General features: G+C 39.7%; 1 protein-coding gene across 1 annotated transcript in view; it reads right to left on the bottom strand.

Annotated features, from left to right (window-relative positions):
- TRPS1 (transcriptional repressor GATA binding 1) overlaps nt 1-21,644 on the bottom strand; it is a gene marked incomplete at its 5' end in the record, with an annotated part of 172,684 nt that extends 151,040 nt beyond the window's left edge. The window contains 3 exons of the mRNA XM_084280091.1: nt 4,990-6,119; nt 17,688-18,616; nt 21,608-21,644. Of these exons, the coding sequence (XP_084136217.1) occupies nt 4,990-6,119; nt 17,688-18,616; nt 21,608-21,644 (2,096 nt within the window). The remainder of the gene's footprint in view (nt 1-4,989; nt 6,120-17,687; nt 18,617-21,607) is intronic.
- Nucleotides 21,645-22,641: the final 997 nt, after the last annotated feature.

Raw genomic sequence — 22,641 nt, 5'->3', positions numbered from 1 at the left:
TTCTAATTTGCAAATGAGATTATAAGCACTCCTGTTCATTACCTTGAAGTTACACTTTACAGCTAGAGCATGGTTATACCATATGAAACTCTGAACTCATCTGCAGCAATGCAGCGTATGGGTATACAGCTGATCAAAGGGGAGATGTTTGAGGAAAATCTCAGTACGGAAGAAAGTGATGTAAATGAGGAACAAAGCAGAGTTCTCCCCATTGTAAACTGCTTAGACGCAACACAAGCTGGTTCTAGCCATAACCTGGCATTAATCTTCAGTGTGGCATAGGGGTGGCAATGTCATCCCATCCACTGATGTCACTTAGCATTACTATCATTTCCACTACAAAATAAATCAAACACCTGATTATTTGGGGACATTAAAACATTTATGGCCCAATCCCAAGATTAAATGTCAAGGAATTCTGGCTAAACCCTTGCTGCACTGTTACATTCTGACAACTTAATAAAATCCTATTGTTATTTATTTGTACTGAAATGTACTTGAATTGGGTGCTGTAAGATGTAAGGATTTTCCCTTGGAAAATCTTGAAGCTGGAGAGATTAGATGTGGGGGTTTTGATGGATTTAATGTTCTTTACTTGAGCTTTCTAATAGGCTGTGATACTCCTGACACTAGCCAGTTGTTAATTAAGTCTTGTTGACATACTTCTAACCAGTCTGAAGTATTACTACAAAACAAGTAATTTTTATTTTTTTTTTAAATTACCTGAAGACATTCCTAGGCTCTAGGGCATAGAAAGTATTCTGGATGAAGGTATGGCTGTCGTATCACTTCCATTTCTTTGCATATTTTGAATATAATAATCACTAGTATTTTCAGTAAGCAACAAGGTTGTAAGAAAGTTTACTTTTGGGACGGATGCTGCATTCAGGCTTGTGGGGGGCAGAAAATATTCAGAAGGAAAGAAAGTGAGCAAAGAAAGCAAGACAATTCAGCAGAGGGACAGAAAGGGGAGGAGAACGGGCAGAGCGGAGAGCAAGGCTGAGATGAAAGGAGAGCAAAAGCCACTGGCAAGAGCAAACAAGTTCAGAGCAGTGAATTAAGGTGTCAGGAGGATGGAAAAGGTCCTCACAGCTGCTGCTATTGTTCAAGAAGCGAAGGCTCCTGTTCTGCAGAAAGCCCAGGAGCTGGTGGGCCTCAATTTACACTTTTGCCCTCAGTTGGCTTTTCTGGGGAGCGTTCCACATTTCCATAATCTGCACCTCTGAGCCCCTGCTCCAGCTTCTGCTGCCTGGCCCTGCAAGCCAGAGAGGCAGCAGCTCCAATGCCCCCAGCTCTGACGTGGAAGACCCAATTCCCCTTTTAGGCCTTTTACCCCTCCACTCCATTTACTTTAAGAGGTAGGGAATTTAATTTAATTCGAAAGTAATTTCATAAAGAGAATCCTGTATAACTGCTGTCATCCACATTTTCAAAATAACTTCTGTTTATTAGAGAAATTAATCTACCTCATTGCCAAACCTTGTATTTCAAAGTATTTCTGTTTTCTTTTTATATTTTACAGTTGTTCAATGACTCACTACCCTGTCTTTTTTTTTAAGGAGTTTAAAGCATTTTTCAGAGTATCATTTTTAATTACTACCAGCAGCAATCAAATACTTTCTGTCAAATTCCTTTTTAACAAATAAGGATTTACATGAAAAAATGAAGTTTTGTCAAAAAAAAGGAGGAAAATACATTGCTTTCCCACACCTTTTAGCAAAATTAAAAAAACATTCTATAGAATCTTCTTTCCTTTTTAAGGAAAAAAAAAAAAGAAAAGTTAAGAAATAATTATTTTGGAGCAAGCAGGAAAATAATCTCCAGACTAAATTATCCGACATGTAAAATTTCCCCAAATACTCAGTATGATTTTTATCTAAATTACAAGTGTTGGCATCTTTTAGCTCATCAGAATACCAGACAGTTTAGAGGAAAAATTAAGCTTCACAATGAACATGATTCCTCAGAGGTACAATGGAAAACGCGTAGTAGCAGAATTAGTAGAAAATGGAGGCCAATAAACCTTCCGGGGATTTATTTGAGTGAGCACATCTTAGCGAGGTTTAAATACATGTAAACTCAAGTGCAATGTGATTCATTAACTCCAAATTTAACTGAACAGTTCTCAAATAATCAAGTCAAGAAATGCCGAAGGAGCGTGAGGCGTAGGGTATGTGTATGTTTCTGTCGAGGGAAAACTTGGAAAGAAACACTGTTGTGAATTCCGACACTGTGGCAAACACACGGCTGCAAAGGGATAACATCAGGACAAGGAATATTTTTTAGCTAGCAGACATAGCGAAATTGTAGATGTAGAACCAAAAGGAAACAAGATTAAAAAGAATACAAATTAAGCGTGCTGTTCATGCGCACGACTCCAAACCAAAAATAATCAAAAAACCAGACCAAAAAGACATGAACCAAAGTATGCAAGCAGCACCTAAAGCCAGCTCTGATACTCACAGGTTATCACGGGTTAACTTAAATACATGAACAGCAGAAAACTTTCTGCCACATTAATGCTTAATATCATGTTTACCATTAGAATCCACACAGCTCCTTACTATATAAATGGACGAGTTTTAGATACATGTGCATGTACAGCATTTTAAATACATCAAATATGTAAGGTGTGGTGGAGCAGCTTTGTTAAGATAAACCCTGATGAAGCCACAGAGAAGGGCAGCTAGGATATGAGATAACCGTCCACATCAGAATGTTTGTGTGTGTCACAACTCCCTACCACTGCTATTATACAGAAGTTCTACTTTTTTAAATCTGAACTTTTCTGTGCCTTTAGTTCATAAAATACAAGGGAAAGAAAATATAGATACTTGTAAAACTTCTATTAAGAAGAAAAACAAAACCAAGAGTATAAACAGAAGCTATACTGCCCCGAAAGTCTCCTTCCATTTGTTGTAGTCTGGTAAGAGTCAAAACTATGAAAATTAGGTTAGGCATAGAAAAACAATAAAACCTGCCAGTGTTTGCCATTACAGAGCACCCACCACAAACTGACCTAACTTCTGTGATTTCAAAGATGTGCAATGAGGGAAAACGACAGCACTTCCAGCAGAAAAGAAACAAAACTCAAATTAAAAAGGGGGTAGGGCAGGAGAAGAGGGAAGATGTTGGCAGTTACGAGGATGTTGTACTTTGCTTTAATTACACAACATCCTCAGAGTACTCAATAATGCCAGAGACTGAAGATGTACAAAAATACATTGCTTGAGCATCTTAAACAGAATAGACTAATTTTAGAGAAACAAGCTGAGATTCGAACCCTTAAGTGTACCTCCTGATTCTCCCTGTGAGAACTGACAGAGACAGAGGGTGCTAAGCCCCCCAAAGGAGAAGCCACTGCTACCCTGTCTTTGACTTAACGCTCAATTTTGAGAGCCATGGCTTCTCCTTTCCTTGGGAAAAAAGATTTTAACTAGGCATGCTTGTTAAAAATTAAATTACCAGCTGCAGGAAAATACAAGTGGTGGTGTTTTTTTGGGTTTTTTTTCAGTCAAGGAGCCATTTCAATCTTCCAGTTCTTTAACCACTAAAAAAAGATCGTGCCATGCCCCAGCGGCGGACAAAGTGCTGCCTATGGAGTTCTACAGCATGGCTCAAAGCTGCTATAATAATGCTTGGAACTTAGATACCACTTTTCATCTTCAAAGCAGTTTACAAACATTAACTAATTAATCCGCACAACATCCCTGAGGCCCACTTGGATCAAAAATGGGGCACTGCATGCTGGGACCTGAATCCTCCGTGGGCCCTAGCTCCAAATTAAAGATGAGCAATCTGGTTTGTTTTTTTTCTTTTTTTTTTTTTTTTAAATAGACTCCTGATACATTGCCAATGCAGCCCTCTGTTGGGCAACATTTGGATGCCCCCAGCTTTAATCTCTATTAAAGTATCATGCCCCAGTCTGCCTTTGTTAATTTTGGATGTCTTGGAATCTATTAAACGTGGCACAGTTTCTTGAGCTTTTAACAAAGCTTTAGCTTTGAAAATGCATCTTCTTTTGTCTTCTCTCTAGCTGGCTTCCATGCAAAGATCTTTTAGATGAGATAGATACTGAGTTTTCCGTTGTTGTTGACGCATTAGCCTTAACTATTAACATATTCAGCATGATTTTCTAATATTTAACATCGCTTTTGCAGCGGCACATAACTGTTGCTCTTTACAAAGCCTAAGAGCCAGCTCCCTCCTCTGATGTAAACTGGACTGCCAGTTTACAACAGCCCAGGAACTGACCCAAGAAGTTTAGCGAGGAGTTGGCTGCCACGATGACATTGTGTCAGACTGAGTCAGGAGACTGGCTGCATCCACCTCCAAATAGGAACATTAGCATTTAAAATAAATAGAATGACACTGTAAACCAGCAACACAAAAATAAGCATCTGCAAAAGGATCTTGGGGGATGACATCAACAGACAAAAGAGTGTCTGCTCCCAGTGTGAAACCAACACCAAAACAGCAGTGGAATGCTCTTTAACTAATTATTGCATTGCTGGACTTGGGAATGGAAAATACTACAAAAAGGTAGCACATTGAAGCACTGTTACAGAGCATGAAAGGATTCATAGTCTATCTTGGAAAGTAAAGCCATTTGTGTTCCCATACTGAATGAAGATGCCAGTTTTCTGGTAAAAAGCCCAAGCTAAAATAGTACCTAGCAGATCCTGGGTGGAAAATAGTTGACCAAACCTCAAATATGCTAAGACTTCAGCATCTGCACACAAATCCAAATCTCCCTCTTCTTTGCACAGGTTTAAATGTATAATTAAATCCACCGACTTAGCTGGTGGTTTTCCAAAACAAAGTGGATGTTGGATTAGACCCTGGCCGTGAAGATTTATACCTCTACGCATTCATATTTTGATTTCCAGTTTCCTCAAATGTTTGGGGAACGGTGACATTTAATGAAGGAACTAAGTGAGGGCTGTTTGTTTGGGTTCCTATCATTAATCATTTGAAACTTCACTGTACCTGTAGTGTCGGGAAATCTCTTCTTCCACCTGGGTGGTAAAGTCACATTTGGTACATGAGTGTTCTTTGTTCTCCTTGAGCGTCAGCGGCCCCTCTGCCCCTGGCAGGGCGTTTGTTTCTGGTTTGACATCAGACGCTTGGGCTTCGTGTGCATTCTCATAGTGGAGCAGGAGAACATCCACGTCGGGAGTGGAGAATGAGCACTGATGGCACTGGTGTTTGACTCTAGAGCTTCCTGTCACCCCTGGAGACAGGTGCAAAAGCAAGAGAGCACAGTGGGAACAATTACTTTTTCTGCAAGCAAATGGATAAGTAATTTCTCCAAGGTGCTTTTCTGGGCTGCAGAGGCCTCGGGGACAGAACTGACAGTGCTTAATGGTACATTTATGAATGTTGTGTAGCTGCTGATAGTGACGGAGAAGTGGGCCCACCACTATTACATCTGGGCCATGGCTCTTTGAGTACCTAAAGTCACAGAACTGACAGTTGTAGCTTGTCACCATGCTGTCCTCTGCTCCTTTGCTAGTCAAGTCTTTCTTTTTTGCCACACTCGCACCCTTTTCTGTCTTTGTCACTAACTCCCCATCTGCATTTTTGGCTAGATCATTCTGGTTAATGACAGATCCCCTAGAAAGCTTATCATTCAGATCTGGGTGAAGGCTTCCTGCCTGGCTTCCCCCATGCTGTTTGCTGTAATGTTCTAATAGTTTCAGTGAGCTGGACGATTCACAGCTGAAACTGCAAAATTTACACCAGTAGTAACTGGTTGTATCGGTACCATTTTGTCTAGAGGAATCTATTGGCTTGATGGGCACCGAATATCCAACTGGTGTATCATCTCCTGCTTTTACAGTGATTCTGTCTTGCCACTTCCCCAAGTCTCCAGAATCACATGGTCGAAGAGTAGGACTGGATTTATTGGAGTTTTTCTCTGAAGTTTTACCAGAATCAGAGGAGGGAAGGGCTGCTTTCATTTTGTTTGGGTGAGTCTGTAAGAAGTGTTGCTCTAGTTCAGTGGAGGAGTTGCCCATGTAGGTGAAATTGCAGAATTTGCAGCGGAAGTACTTGGTGTTGCCTTGGCAATCTGGAGTTTTCCGCCCAATTCCAATAAAGGTTCCACCTAAAGTAACCTGTGAATAAAGAATAAGGTCATTTTAGCTGCACTGGACATTTAGTGAAAAAGCAAGGAAGAAAAGAAAGAAAAAGAAAAGAGAGAGAGAAATAGAGAGCAATTCATAAGCCTTTCGCTAACCATCATCACCATTTTCATTTGCACCAATGTAGAAAGACATACAGCCTCATTTATTTAGCACTTGAAATGTTTTACATAGATGAATATATATTCCACTTAAACACTTAATGATTTTATTTGGAAAAACTGAGGCACGCATATGCAGTGTGATCTGAATTTGGAGTTCTCCAACAGCACTACTCCTTCCCTCGTTAAAGCATGTCACTGATAGGAGATCCAATCATCAGTTCTCGTATCCCTGAACCTTTTGACAGGAGACCTTGCTGGGAGTTTATACCAGATGCTTAATAAAGGAGCTCAGTCTTTTTCCTTTCAATATACTTACATGTTTTAATCATGTTCATGCCTAACTGTCCAAGAGAACTGCTCTCTAAATATGACCAAAGAAAAATTAGATTTGAAATAATAAATTCCATTTGATGGGTCAGAGTACAACCAATTCCTTTAAAGACCATTCCTACAGGAGTATCCAGTATCCACCAAGACGCCTTTTAACACAGCCATAGTGGCTGATGTCTGAAACGAAAGGCGGTTTTCCCAAAGATTACTCAGTGCAGACATTCTCCAAGGAAATCTTCTGTTCTTCTCATGCACAGAGCTCAATTTAGTAGAACAACGATGGAAAAACTACAGTAGAAAAATGGCATGTGGCAAAGAAACCCACCACACCCAAGCCCATGACATCACTAATTAAAGAAGAGAGAAAAAAAAAAAAAGAAGGTAGATCTACTTAACTGTTCTCATGATCTCTGAGCAAAATGGTCTGCAGGAAGGAAACAAGGCTTCCAGAGCTTATGTTATTAAACCCTGTGTTCTCATAGCAGGCAGGCCTGCCCTTCCCAGGAGTGCACCACACCTGCCCGTGACATCAGGGGGAGATTTGCTGCTCCTGTACAACTGGTTTGAAGGCCAAAGAAAGAATCTCCTGACAAAAATGTCACCATTGCTCTACTTCTTTTCCTGAATAGTGAACAGTGCACAGCATCCAGAAAGTAATTCCTCTTTACACCCAAAATCCACAGCCATGGACAACTTCGCCATCACCCAGCCTACAGCACTACATCAAGGGCATGGGTGGAAGCTTCCTTCTGTCACATTCTCAATTTTTACACCCAAAAGATGCCTTACAGGGAATACAAAATTTCCACACAGGCTGTGGTTTCCATTCTCCCAACCAGTAAGTGTATTACTACACTTCTGCAGGATTCAGTTGTAATGCATTAGGCAAATGGTGTAATTATTTTTCTTCTCCTCCTCAACAGCTGTGCCACAAAGAAAGCATGTGAACGCTGCTCATTCAGTATCACACCATACGGAAAGGCTCAGACATACAGAGCACGAAATGTAAACATTTTTAAATGCATATAATATAAATGCCTTTTAGCCATTTAGCTCAGAGAACGAGATGCTATACTTTGTATCCCATCAGAATTGAACATGTATAGTAGTGAGTCAATGAGTTGCTAAACCATGATATAATGAGCTGCTGCTATTCAGCCTCCAATATTTATTTTTTTTTAAGAAAGCACAATTCCCATATGCTGGTTAAAACTTTTTCTTAAATAAACTGAAAATTGCTTTCTGTTTGTTTAGGAAACATACCTCATTAGGCAATGGTGAGTCGGGAAGCCAAATCGCTAGGACTTAACTACAATAGCATTTTCACTTAAACTGGGGTTCCAGGTTCTGGTGTGAAGTTATGAATTTGGTTTTGAAGAGGTTCTTTGGAGAAGGGATGCTACAACAGATCTTCCATACTGCAGAGGACATCTCATTTTATTCATTTTATGGCTAGCAACAATGCAAGACAAAGCTATCTGAGCCTGATCCACTGACAACAGGGCATCTACTGCTATCTGGCACTCAAGGTCTCCATCCACAGCATTATTTCAAGGTTCAAAGTCTCAATGGTGTTGAAAGACAGCTTAAAGAAAGCACTGATGGAATTACAGTAAACAGAAAATAACAGCAGCTCACTGCTGATTACGTAAGTTGCAAGGTGATCTGGTTTTGCTCATTTAATTAGTTACTTATGTTTGTTCAGCGCATGCACAGAAAAGTGGTCAAAATGCTTCACCTTAAGTGGCTCTAATGAGTAAACACACCCGTTACTCCCAGCTGTCCATTCACAGAGCCTACAGATAACAAACCTATTTTGCAGACACTCTGTAGATGCTAGTTAGACATTGTGAGTGACAATAACCCCAGCTGCTGTTCATTGCTAATTACCTTCATTTCCAAATACTGGAAAAACATATTATTAGTACTAGCATTTTATACAATAGACTGTAAATCACAACATTTCTGTAACTTGTGCTAATCCTGCTTGGTGGCCTACGTAGCAAATTTGTGTCTCGTGCTAATACATCCTTCTCTGCATCACAAGGCTATAAAATAGATCCACGTATTCTCACACTACCTGTGTTAACTTGTTGCAATGGAGGGGGGATGCACAATCTTTAGAGCGCTGGATTGTAATGGATTACCAATTATTGGGCTGGCATTTCCCTGATTATCCTGCCACAATTCAAAATAATGTCTCCTATTAGGAGAGCATGTACGTGAAAGGTAACAGACGGGCATCCTAATGTTATTACACAGAGAAGCCATTTTTCATGTGTAACCAAGCCTACTCAAAGCTTCCTTGGGGGTCCCCAGGTAAAGAGAACTGAAGAAAACTGGCTTCCATGCAAGGAGGTTGGGAGCACTTGAAGTGATGGCATAAACTGAAGCTGTTTCAGCTTTCAGCCAGCCAAATTCGGAAGAAGCCTACACATTTGCAGAACTGTTTGGATTCACACACTCTGCTGAAGTCTCGGCTTGACTTTCAGATTTTTCAGTCACATATCGTATTGATATGTACAGGTACTAAGCTCCTTCACTGGGTGTGTAACTGTCCTTAACCTCCTGCTCTCTCTGACCTGCCCCAGAACAGGGAAAAATAAAGGAGAGAGAGAAGGAGAAAAGGGAAAAAGAAATAAATACATACATATATATATATATATATAAAAAACAATATCCACATCTCTGTGTAGTATCAGAGGTCATAGCTTCTTGTATTTACTCCCCTATTTCATCCTCATTCCAGCAAAACCTAGTCCCTTGCTCTGCCCTGATTTCTTAAGCAGACATAAGGAAGAAGAAACTAAACAAGAGTAATGCTAAAATTCTTTGATTCTATTGCAGCAGTGGAATCCAAAGAGCAGCTGGCAGAACTCGTGGCAGTCACAAGTCCAGGTACAGCTTGCACTGGAAATGTGTGTGCACCTGTAGATCAACAGTTCCCTCAATATGCACAGAAGAAAATTGATCTTCAGAATTCTCTTTTTATAGGGAATCTAACATACAAGGCACATGTTTGGACTGAGGAAACCTAATTTACTCTGTTCCCTCGCTGCCACTTGCTTGTAGTACCTTGAGATCATGGCTTACTCCTGCAGCACCTCAATTATGACGATATAGTTGGTACTATTATGCTGTATAGAGGAAGTTGGCTCTTACAATGGGCTCTCCATTATTCTTCTTGAGATGGTTGCACTGACACTTTCAAAAACTGCTCTTTAAAGTCAGGTCTGTCTGGGATTAAACTGAAATATATTTCATAGTAAGAATCCCTGAAAATCAAAACTCTTAACTCTTAAATTCATTCATTAATGGGGAAAATTATCAAGATCTGGAAGACAGGGACAGAATTTAGCACAAGAATGGAAGTTCATGTGTTCATGCAAGTAAGCTATCTCCTCACATACCACACAAATTTCCAAAAATAACCAGAAAGAGGAGAAAAGATAGCATGATAATTGACAATATTTCAAGATGTACTTTCTAAAGCACGCTGGCAAGTACTTCAACAAAGCTGTGCAACTGCACTATATGTTTCCAACAGACATATCTATATTACTTTACTTACTCAGACCGGAAACACTGATTTAATGGAATAGATGGACTTGGGCAAGGAGAGGTACTTTCAGGGGGGTTTTTTAAAGTGTCTTTGATATTTTATCTGCCCTCGATCTAAATGCTACCTTACCCTGTTCTCCCACCTCCTTTTTGAAGTCCAATCCTAAATTTTATTACGCCGAAGCAGTTTACAAATACTGCTCAGGGAAAATGAAAGAAATTACCAGGGAACGCAGTCTGCTTGCTCCTGTAATCATATGTTTCATGAAGGAAATTCCACCAGCAGAACCTTGTGGCCTATATCCATCTAAGAGATTCAACTGCAAGGCTGAACGTGCACAGGCTAAAGCTGTCTTTGACCTCTGGCTTCTTCTGCAACTACTGATTAGAAGCTAGACCAACCATCTGCATTGGAACATCAAACGTTAATAAATCTTTTTTTGATTACCTGGGTTACATCTTTGGCTAATCAGGAGGTGAAAGGCTCCAGATCCCTTACCAATCTCCTGAGCCATCCAGTCTGCCTTTGCCAATTACTCTTAATCTTCTAATCCTAAAATATTTTCTAATGCTCTTGTTTATTCATTTGCTTTGTGCAATATAGCATCCAGAACATTTTAACCATCCCACATTTATGAAGTTCTTCATGTCATGCAGGCCAGAACAGATTCCTGGCTTTCATGCAAGTTTGTGTAACACCACCCAGTTCTCTAACCTCCCCTATGGAGAACTTGCTCCCTCTCACTCGCTCACTCTCCGCATGTAAAACTAGGACAATCTTCAGAGTATATTCTTAAAACTATTTACTGCACTGTGATTAATTTATAGGCAGACAGAACTACGTTGCATTAAGTGAGGCAAAGACTTGGGGCAAACTCCTGGCATTCTGGGCTATTCGTACTTACCAAAGGAAGAAAGCAAACTATAGGGTCACATTCATTCAAGATGAGTGTCTTCTCAACATTTATTCTGTTGCTATTGAAGCCAATACGGTTTTTGACATTAGAATTTAAAAGGTATTTTTAAACAAAGACTGTGACAGAACAACAACAAGACTTCAATTACAGTCAGGAGACCAGATGTGCAAAACCAACAAAAGTAACGAAGGCAGAATCAAGACTTCCATTTGCTAGCTAATGCTAGTAGACTAATATCCAGCACCTAAGGGAAACACCATCCCTTCTATTCTCTCTCTGTACAGATAAAATTACCAGACAGTTCCTTGGCTACTGTAAACTCACACAGCCTTACAGACTTTGAGGCAAACTTGCCCTGATTTACACCAGATGAAAACTCACTTTCCTTTTCCCCAGCAACTTTACTTTTGAGCTTTCATCATTTCTGTCGACTAGTTTAGCAGTTTACACCTTTAAATATATCCACAACTATTACTAGTCTCACCAACTTTATTCATTAACCTCTCTCCAAATACTACCAGATATTGACATAAAGATGAGGAATATTAACACATAAACAACTTTGCCTTGAAAGCTGTGAATATACATCACTTCAGTTGTTCCACAGTAACTGCCTATCTGGATACTCTAATACAAGGGTAGACTACTTCTCACTGAAAGGCAGCTAAAATAGCTCTTTTCTGTCACAGCACAAGTGAATGTTCCAAGGCACCTACTTTAGAAGCTGACATGCTGTAAATCACTGCATATCATTCTGAATAGTAAACTTGCTAATATTTCCACAGAAATAATATATAAAGAACTTCTACTAGATGTAATGATATAGATTACTAATTGGGAGTTATAGTCAATATAGAATTTAAAATTTCACATAGTATTTATATGTACCTGTATGCATATATATATTTATGAGAAAAAGAAGCACATATATGTATACACACAGAAACAGGTATGTGGATATGAATGTATATGTATGTGTTTTACCACCACCCATTTCTCCACCTGCCATCATTTCTTTTTCATGTCTGTGGTTTAAAAGAGATGACTTGACTCCTGTGTTCATGAGGTGTGACTCTCTCAGTGTGCAAGGCAGTCTCCAAACCTGATCGTGACCCAGAAATAAGACTTAAATAGGTATGTACACACACAGGTGCAACACCCAAGGTAGATTGACAGCCTTCAGTTTAAGCAGGGAAGTCCCCGGGGAGAGTCCACAATGCAGCTGACAGATGAAAGAGGTCTTCTGGAATATCACACTTTCATGCAAGTTCTGTCCTAGCACACCCCTCAAGATCCAGCATGGCACAATCTAGTCCAAGAGAACAGGATATATCAAAGCCAGCAGTAGTTGGTCAGTTTATTCAGATCTAATTCTTGTTCTATGGAAAACTGAGCTAAAGCCATTAAGACCAACAATATGAAATTTGGATCCACTGGTCTAAGCATGTGAGGAGAATTAAACTCATTCACATACATACTTTTATTTTGCTCATGTCAGTCAACTAGTTATGCATCAAGGAAGGCAGGAAGCCCATTTGATGACACAGTTGAACTTTAGTTTCATTTGTTACTAAAACAGAAGCAAATGCAGTACTCACTTAGGCCTCCAGTCCATATTCTCATCATATCGCTTAGAGTCCCTTTGCCAAATCCACTGAAAACCCTTAATGTGAGAAGGGATGTTGATTACATCTGTACCCCAGAGACCTCCTACATTTTTTGTCTTACCTTCACAGCTTCATATCCCAAAAAACTGCTACTACAAGCATGGAGGGCAAAAAGCAGAAACTACTAATAAAACCACTTGTTCTCATTCAGCCAAATCCTTATCAGTCGAGACTTTATATTAGCCATGCAATTATCATGTCAGAACAGAAAAGCTGCCAAACCTGACATGCTGAAACCCAGAATGCTAAAAAACACATGTAACTTTGTGTAGCCACATGAGGGTCACCACAGATTTATAAAGGAGACAAAAGGAAGAGCATTACACACTCTGATTGTGTAAGCACTTCTGCCCACTTTCTAGGATACTGAGCAATCAGGTAGTTGGACATCCAGAAGTGTTCTTGGTTGCTATGAAAGTCCTGGAACAGTTGTTACCCATAATTCATGCCCGACAAAGGATTAGACTGAGTGGTATGGGGCAACTCTTACAATATTGGTTGTCTGGAACCATAGAAGAAAAAAATCTGCCGCCAATCTCTCTTTAGTCTGTAGGGTTGTTAGATAATGTAATATTTTTATTCTTTTTTCTTCTCCCTAGGCTCATTGAAATACAATCAAGAAACTTCTGGATGGCTTTTATCAGTCCATGGCTTTTCAGAAATTTGCCATTTATCTCATATGGCAGCCCAGTATTTAAAACTATGACACAATTAAAACAAGAAGGCTAGATTAAAAAAAGAACAACCCACACTTTAGTACTTTCAGACAGGACACTGAATGTCCTTCATGGCTGAACATAAGAGGAGATAGGTCTGTGACAATAAACTCCAGAACCAGGGCTGTGCTGAGCAGGAAGCACCTCAAAGGTAGCACACACAATGTGAAGCTGCCTGGAGTCAACCCTTAGAACTGCTGAGCATTGCAGTATGTCTTTATTCAAGGCTGCATGAATACCCTTCTCCTTTGGGACGTGCCATCTGAAACCCTCACCTGAATGCAGACATTTCTGTCCTTTCTTTGAGGGACACTGTTTTCTTTTAAAATGTATCAGGAAATGGGGTCGTGCTCCCTTTTATACAATAGCCTAATGGCTTGAACACTTGTTCAGGAAACAGGAAAAGTAGGCTCCTTTCCTTGCTCTGTCAGAGGGGATCCAAGCCCACTTCTTCTCTCTCGCTGGGCAATGTCCTACCCCTTAGCTATAAGCTGATATGTGGAAGAAAGCACTCTCCAATCTTTCCATTGAAGCTGTCCCACTCTACTCATTAAAAAGAAAATAGAAATGGGGATGGAAAAAAGACTCCTGCCTACTTGCCAGCAACTTGCCTGTCTCCAGAGCTTTCCATTTACACAATAAAGAGTCATCAGATCAAACACAGAAAGAGACTTAATCATACAGCAGCAAAGCAATGGTTTTCAGCATCACAGCTGTTAACTTAGTCACCTGAATTTAAGTGAGGTCTTTCAAAACAGCCTAAAACCTACCACTTCAGGCACATCCGCAAAGCCTTACATAGACTAAAATATCCAGCATGACAAAGCTGCCTGTAGAGATTGATCAATTAAGTAAATGTGAAGAAAAAGCAATGAGAGGCGTCACCAAAAGTTCATATATTGAACTCACTACAAATATTGCTCTGATAAAAGCACTAAAGCTGATTAACACGTCCTCAAATTCAGAGAGGACCTAGCAAATGCTTTCCGAAATCTATACTGACAAGAGAGGCATCTCCTAGAAACAGCTCAGTGATTTTACCTAATCCTATAGAATTTGTTATAAGTCAATGAGGAAGAAAATGGGAACCAAGAGGACAGGGAATTTTCAAAACAAAACCACATATTTAAAGAAGACATAGGAATATTGCTGGTTTAAAATTCAAATCAGGTAAAAACCTACACAGTAGTAGGGCCAGAAAGCTTGCATTATTTACACAGTTCCCAGCCAAATCCTCTTTAAGTACTGCAAAACACTGTCCCAACATTTGTGTACCTGGAATTGAAGCCAAATACGTATCCCTACACAAAAGAAATAAACAGACAAAAAAAAAAAAACCAACCCAAAAAAAAAACCCCAAATCCCCCCAAACCCCCAAACCAACCAACCCCCTAAAACTTGTGTTTAAAGTTGGAAGGAGGCAGTTTCTGTTTAGTGGGATTTTGGGGGATTTTTTTGCGGGGTACATTTTCTAGGACTGACTTTGCCTCTGTGATGTAAGTCCAAAGATGCATTTGATTTCTTCTTCTAAGCCCCTGTCACAGGGACAACATCCCTACCTCTCTGCAGATAGGAAATTTCTGCACTCAGACGTTTTTCCAGTCCTTCTTATTTGCTATTGTTATGAATGCAAACTATGGGGCTCAATAGCATCCCTCACTACTACAAATCTTCCTATACTGTGGTCTCTGCCTGACCACTATGAGTCAGATCAAAGACAGTTGCCTTCATCCTCTGGCTTCTGCGCCCAGCTCCCTGGCCTGAGACCATAAATCCATCGATAACATCCAACCCAGCTACAACAGAACAGTTTGTTAAGTGCAAGGGGATCAATAAATCAGACCTTGAGCCCAGTCCACTACTATTTCAAGTTAATTACAAAGGGATTACTTTCCTTTAGCCAAGTACCTATACAAAGTAATACTGTTTAGATGAACCATTTATTCAGGTTCAGTTCCCTCTCTGTGTTACACAGGAGTTTGACTGAACCAATTTTAACCAGAGCTCAATCGATGCAGTCCCTCATTGCAGCAGGAGACGCCAGTTATTCAGATGCCTGAGAAAAATCCCCTCCAAAATGGACATAGTAGCAATATAAACATGTGTGGGTGCAAAAGGGGATTTTTCAAATGTTCTTTTACTGTGTTTATGAATCTCACAAAGCTGCTCTGTATCGGGAGTGGGGGAGGAGAAAGCATAAAAATATTAATCAGTTACTTATCTTCTGACATGTTCTGGATCAACATCTGGTGCATGTGCAAGTGATGAAGTATGGCATTTGGCACAAAAGCTTATTTAATCTTCTCTTCCCAAATTGGGCAGGGAAAATTAGCACTCTTAAAAATTAAGTTTCCAGATCCAATTTTTTTTCTTTAAAATAAATTGCCAACATTGTATAGGCTGTCTGTTCTATTTTGGAAAATGTTTTTCGTCTGAGAAAAGACTGATCTTAAGTAGATTATCTATGGGCTGTTTCCTACCGCTTTTTGTCTCCCCTGCAGTATCTTACTGCCAGGGTTTAGTAGACAAGTATAGTCTAGGTTCAGCTGTTTTATTTCTACTTCTATCAGTTCAAACTGAGATAGCTCACACATCTGTTTTATTTCTGAAAGCACTGCATAGGAAAAGTGTCCAGCTCATTCTAATCAAGCATAAACTTTCCTATAAATAACTAAGGACCTAACGAAACAATTGTTTGGAGGAAATGAAAGTGTGTTTAGAAACTCAAATTCCTCTATACTGTATGCCTGAGCTGTTCCAGTTTGAATGTCTTCCTGACAGCATGGATCAGTTGCTCTAAGATGCTGTCCCCGGAGTCAGCAAACTGAAACTATAGCAGGAAATCCAGGTATTAACATCATACTATGTACTAATTATAAACCATCATTTCACATTCTGACATTATTCACTTCTAACCTCTTTTAACTAAATCACGTATTTGCTTTCTAATCACAGTTTGACAGGAGAGAGTGTCTGACATGAGACAGTGAAGTGATCTTTTAATAAGACAGCAGTTCAAAGATTGCAGCTTTTACACATAATAACGACCTGAGTTTGATTTGCTGCTCCACAAAGAAGTTGTAGAGTTTCTGAAAAAAGAGGAAAAGTTTAAATCACTTAAAAAGCTTCAAGTTCCTGACTTGTATTCTGGTTTTGGCTTCTTATTTGAAGTTAGATGTTAGCCATCTCAGCCTGTTTTTCCATATTTCTTTCCTATAGCTACAGTCTCTGCAAGCATTATTAAGTATCTTCTACCTTCTACATTTTATTTGAACATACTGGGGAGCTTTGTCTGGTGATTACTATCAGGTCTTACATCATGTATGCAAACATACACTTGAAATTGGATGAACATTAGAACTTGTTTTGTATGCAGACTTGATTAGTTGGTTGTCTTTTCTCTTAAAATCTGGACATATCATAGAACACTGAGGTATCCTACCACATCTCTCAGCTCATTGATGAGAGGATTTTTTTAAAGCAGCATCAATTTTGTTTTTTACTAATTAAATATTATCCGATAAGAAAGTAACAGAGACTTCATGAAAAAGCTTTCAAATCCACCACTTTTTCATGACAAGATTTTTTTTTTTAAAACAACTATCTAAAAATTCCTTCCCTGCTCCAACTAGATGAGAAAATGACTGAGGCAATAGTCCTTTCCTTGCAGGCTTACGAACATGAAGAACAGCATGGATTAGTGTTACTTTTTGAAATGTTTTAAATACTCATTGTGTATCCTGTTTTTCTGGCACTAGACAACTCTAGAGCTGCCAAGACTTGCCATTTATTTTATCTTAATAAAGAATCAATAAGCCAAATCTTGACTCCCGGCAGCTGATAATTTAGGATTACATTTTTAATTTCCAGCTGCTGTCTTTTGTCTATCTGGTTGTTATTTTTCATTATTATTTGCTCTTTTCTTTCCGTGACAGCACATCCTTCAGATATGATTACCAATTCAGCAATTTGCCTGCTTGCTGAATAAGATCTTTTGCTATTGATTTCCACAACTAAATTGTACACAGAAATACCACTGGTCAAAAAGCCAAGTGCTCCTCCACTGTACAGGATGCTCAGCAGACCTGCAGAAACCCTGGCTAAAATAGCCCAAAACGGTTCTTAAGGCTTAAAAGCAGGTTATATGAAATAGGTTAATGATGTAGGTAGGAGAGGCTTCGCAAAGAACTGACTTGGCAGTTGAGAAGGCGGTTAGCAGAAGCAGGGAGGCTGGGAAGATACAAACCTGCACATCGTAAGTCCCATTTAATAAGACAGGTCTCTGGGAATTGATGTCCTGCAGCACCCCCGAAAGCACAGTGCGGTTGACTTTCTGGAAGTCTTTGGAGTGGCTGAATTGCACCATGTTGTGGAGAGCCAAAATTTTAGTGTCGAGCTCAGCATCCTGCCTGGTGCGGTTGTGCAGTCCTAGGTGGTACTTGCGGAAGTGTTTGATGAGATCTGTGGGGTCGTTCCCATAGTAACCGTATCCACAGATGTTGCATTTGAAGTCCTGAAGCTCTGGAGACAGAGGCGCCGTATCTGGGTTATCGTTTACCAACAAATCTGCTTTAGATTTGTTCAGCCTTAAACCCCCATCTGAAGGCACTTGTGGGTTTTTTGAGGCCGTGGGGACCGGGCTTGAGCCTTGGCCATCAGTTTGACCACTTTGCACTTGCACTGTTTCATCTGAAGCTTTTGGCGACATCTGATGCTCCTCATTTGTCTCTGCTGCATCTCCTGACGGGGTACAGACCACATCTTGGGTGTCATCTGCATCTGATTTCTGAGGAGACTTCAAGGGCTCACAGATTCCCCCAACAGCTGGAGATGAGAAAGCCAGCATATTTCTGTCTGTCACCTCATCATGAGGGAAGGATGGAACATTTCCTCCCTTATTGTGGCTTTCATAATTGAAGCCAGCCTTTTCACTCAGCACTGAGCTTTTCAAGTCCTTTTTAATGCTGGAAGATGGCTCTTGGACATGCGTGCAAAGTTCCTCCTTGTTATTTGACTCTGCCGCATCACCCTGGTCAGTGTTTTCTTGCATCTGCTCTGCCGAAAATTCTTTTTTCCTTCCAGACTCTTCACTTTCAGTACCTGTAGACTCAAGGGTCTGTACCTCACCTTCACTAGCAACGTTTCTTAGAGGGGGGTTCTTTTTCCGGACCATATCTACCACAGAAAAAGAAAGAAAAAAAGGAAAGAAAAAAAAAAAAGAAAAAAACCCTATAGAATTATTCAAGATATACAACAGATCATAAACCTGGCACTTTGTAAAGCATTCTGAACTATATGAACACATCAACTTTTCAGAAAATTTTGGGGTTTTAGACTATGCAGAAAACTGAAAATTTTACATTTGAAAAAATGTTCACACTGAGACTTAACTAGAAAAACAACTTTGAAGTCTACAAAACCACTGCCATCAGAATGAGTGAATTAAAAGGTTCCATTATCTTTCCAGAAGATAAAGGTCTGGCAGAAATAATTCTAAACAAATGCTTCTTTTAAAAGAATTTTTAAAAAATAAGTCTATTGTTAATGCGCTGTACAACTACCTATAATGTAGTCCTGCAAAAATACACTTAAAGACATAATTCGGAGTACTTAAACAAGTTATCAGGAAGGAAACAGATTTAAGAGAGTAAGTGACTTTCAGGTTTCAGAGAAAGTATTTTTCCTAAGCAGGTATCAGTTTCTCTAGAGCAAAAGCTCCCCCTCCTACTGCCCATAAACTTCAAACAGCATTATATGGATATTCTGGAGTCTGGCCCCACAGTCCATTATTCATGTAATTAGTTCTATTTGCCAAACAAAGAGAAACTAACTTTATTAGGAGACCCGTTGTCAATAAAATTTTACAGGCCTGGATCCAGACATTTGACATTGCTGTGCAGCCGGGTTGGGATCTACCCCGAAAACACCTGGAATCCACATGGATCGAAAGAGCCGAACCTTCAGCCCGCCTTGCAGACGTAGCCGCTATTGCTACATCTGCACGTACGCTTTCAAGATGCGTTTAAGAAAGCTGAGACAGGACAGCAATAAGGAGGAGAGAGAAAGGAGGAGTGTGCCACCAGTGAGTTAGCTGCTAGCTGAACAGGGGAGATTATGGAAGGACAAATAATCAGACTATGCCAGTAGTAAGCTATCCTCATCCGCTACGGATCTTCTCCACCTTCCCCAGCCTACTTAGAGAAAATACACATGTGAAATTTCCCTGCACTCTCCACTGCATGGTTCTGGATTTGATATTCATCACCAGCTGGTCGGATCCATTTGTGTTCACATGCTAGCTAGGGCAGGAGACACATATGTGCTACAACTTTTTCTATGCTCTTATCTTTGCCAACACTGTATACAATGATGGATGTTTCTCTTTGTCAAATTGCGTGTGGTCCGGTGGCAGCAGCCTGCAGTACCACACACAAGATGTGAGCTCCAGACTCGAGCCCAAGCCCCGACTCCCAGGCCAGCCACGGCTGGGTGCGTAGGGAGGCACTGGAGACACACATTGCTCTGCAAAAGGAGGACCGCCCGGAGATTCTGGGAGCAGCACTGATGCGCTCCAACTGGAGCTGCACCCAGACCTTTAAAAGCCACAGATGACCTTCTCAAAAAAGTACTTTGAGAAGTACAGCTGGGGCCAGAGGTTAAAAATAAAAGAACAGGCGTCTGTACGTCCTCTTATTTACATCTGCTCCACATGAAAGGGCACTGTACGCTATGTTGATAAAAACAGACAACTTCTTAGGGGAAGTGTTCAACTTGTGTCTTGGGCTGGCTCTGTTGTCTTTGTGGTTGAGCTGATCCACAGGCAGCATGGGCTACAGCGAGACGTCTTTCACACAGAATGCCAGCTCGTGTTACAGAGATTTTGACACTCTGTGTGGTCTTAATGGTTTCCTAAATGCCTACTGTGATTCCTTACTGTAGAAGACACACATGCTTGGGAACCAAGCATCTTCTCTGTAATGTCAACCACACCTACCGGTATATATATACTGAATTTTACATTTTTCTTTTTTCCCCCAATAACTTCTAAACCATGAAGTCACTCAGAACCAAGAGAAAAGATTTCCTGTCATGGTAAGAGAACTACTACAATACAGACTCGGTCTACCAAAACAACATGCACCCGTATATAATTGAAGGTATAAAGATAGTCCTCAGCCTTTTACCATTACCTCTTCTCTGCAGGACTTCATGAATGCTCTTGGCTAACACAGGTTAAAAATATTTGTGAGCATCACTGGTAGGTGTTTGGGTAAGTCTGTATTTTTTTTCTAGTTACACATCCCAAATGATTTTTAAAATAACTTTCTTTTAAATGCAATTCATGGCAGTTAGTGGACAGAGAAAGGAGTCCTGACTACTCAGTGAAGAAAAATCAGAAATCGAGAAAGTAAACATCGTGACTGTTACCTAAGTCCAAATTAAACAAGACTAAATGCAATGTTTTAAAATGTTTTTGTTACAGATATTTTTGGCAGATAAGGAAAGTTTAGAGATTTTGCTATCTTCGTGGCAACTGTCAGAAGAGAGTCAGAGAAAAGGACAGAAAAAAAAAATCCCTATAAAGCAAAGAAAAGAAAAATCTGGACTGCATACAGGCTAACTAGACAGTACTCCAGATCCAGATACTTTGGTTCAAATTCTCCTAACGTATCTGTGAGTCTGCGTGTTAATGGAGGGGAAAAAAACCAAAACACAGCCTATCTGCCTAATGGAGCTTTTTCAATCAGTACTCTACACTTGGAGAAAGAAAAGAAAGAAGATAACACTGATTTAAATATAAAAACTTTTTTAACTTGAATTTAGAAATGTTTTCCCCTCTTTTTCTTTCAGCTTTTGAAAAATCATCTGTCATTTATTTGCTTGATATCCACTCAAGGGGATGGTAAGAAAAGGCATGGTATTTTTTTTTGTTGCTGAAATTCCACCACTATCATTTTTCAGAGACATATTATGTAAATAAAACTACATTTGCAATACTCCTAAATTGAAGAAACCATCCCCTAGCAAGTCATAAGTTAGATATAGAAAGAATATAGCCACTCTGAAATTATTATCTCTAAGACAAATAACAGATTGCACAATGTTTTATTGTGTGCCAAGAACGTTTTCAGTTAACAATTTCACTTGAAAAAATGGATCACATACTTGTAAAATCATACCCAGCATTGACTTCATAAGGCATGTGGCTTTAGAGTGCTTTTTACAATTATTAATTCTATTAGTCAACTAGCAGGCGGGCTAATGCAATTGTCTTAGAAGATGCACGGAAGACACAGAAGACATTTTGAGAGCTGATCTGTATATCTGCAAAACAAAACAAAAAAAGGTTTTCCTTCCTAAATTATGCATTCAAAATACGGGTTTTACTTAAAAACATTATTATGCCTATTGTACATTCACATGCATCTATATTAGTGGGCACTACACAAACAGTGGCTACTGTTCTGTACTTCCATCAAGCATAAGAAATGTCGTAGTTGCCTTCCCCCTGGACAGACACACACACCATTACACACACACATACACAACGAGAGACAAAAATTATCTCAGCGGTGATGTTCGCCAAAAGACAAGTTTAAAACAAGTTTAAAGGAAGTGTTGAAAATGAGCTGGATAAATGCTGTAAAAAATAAAAGTGCCTTAAAAAATCCCCTATATTAACAGGTATTGTGCATCATAATGGGACTGGCCTAATGGAATGGATAAAGGAAAAACATGTAACTGGTTCATATCCAGGCCATGCTGTCAGCAATAGAAAGTTATCATCTGCTGTCTGCCTTGTGTCCCACTTGAAACGAATTCAGTGGTGTTACTTTAAGTGGGCAATTATCCACATCTCAAAAATGCCATCACAATAATAAGCACATTTGTTGGCTGTTAATGAAAAGGCCAAGTGATGAACAGCCATTGGGACCGAACTACCTTTCCGTCATTGGAAATGGTGATCTTCCCAAAATAAAAGAATTACTAAGCCTGATGTGCATGAAGAGACTTCTCAAGCAGAGATAAGGATAAGGATAAGGCGCAGGCTACAGAATTCATCTTTGGGCTCCACAATCCACAATTTATAGTCTTATTTTCATTATGCTGAAACTACTTTTAAACTATGTGGGATTTTTTTTTACCCAGTATGATCACCTCAGCTATTTCAAAGTGGAAGTAATACTAATGGCTATTTA

The sequence above is a fragment of the Gallinula chloropus genome (genome assembly GCF_964237585.1).
Source record: "Gallinula chloropus genome assembly, chromosome: 2".
In the NCBI taxonomy this organism is placed as follows: domain Eukaryota; kingdom Metazoa; phylum Chordata; class Aves; order Gruiformes; family Rallidae; genus Gallinula; species Gallinula chloropus.
The sequence above is the reverse complement of the archived record's forward strand: the minus strand, read 5'-3'. Positions and strand labels throughout refer to the sequence as shown.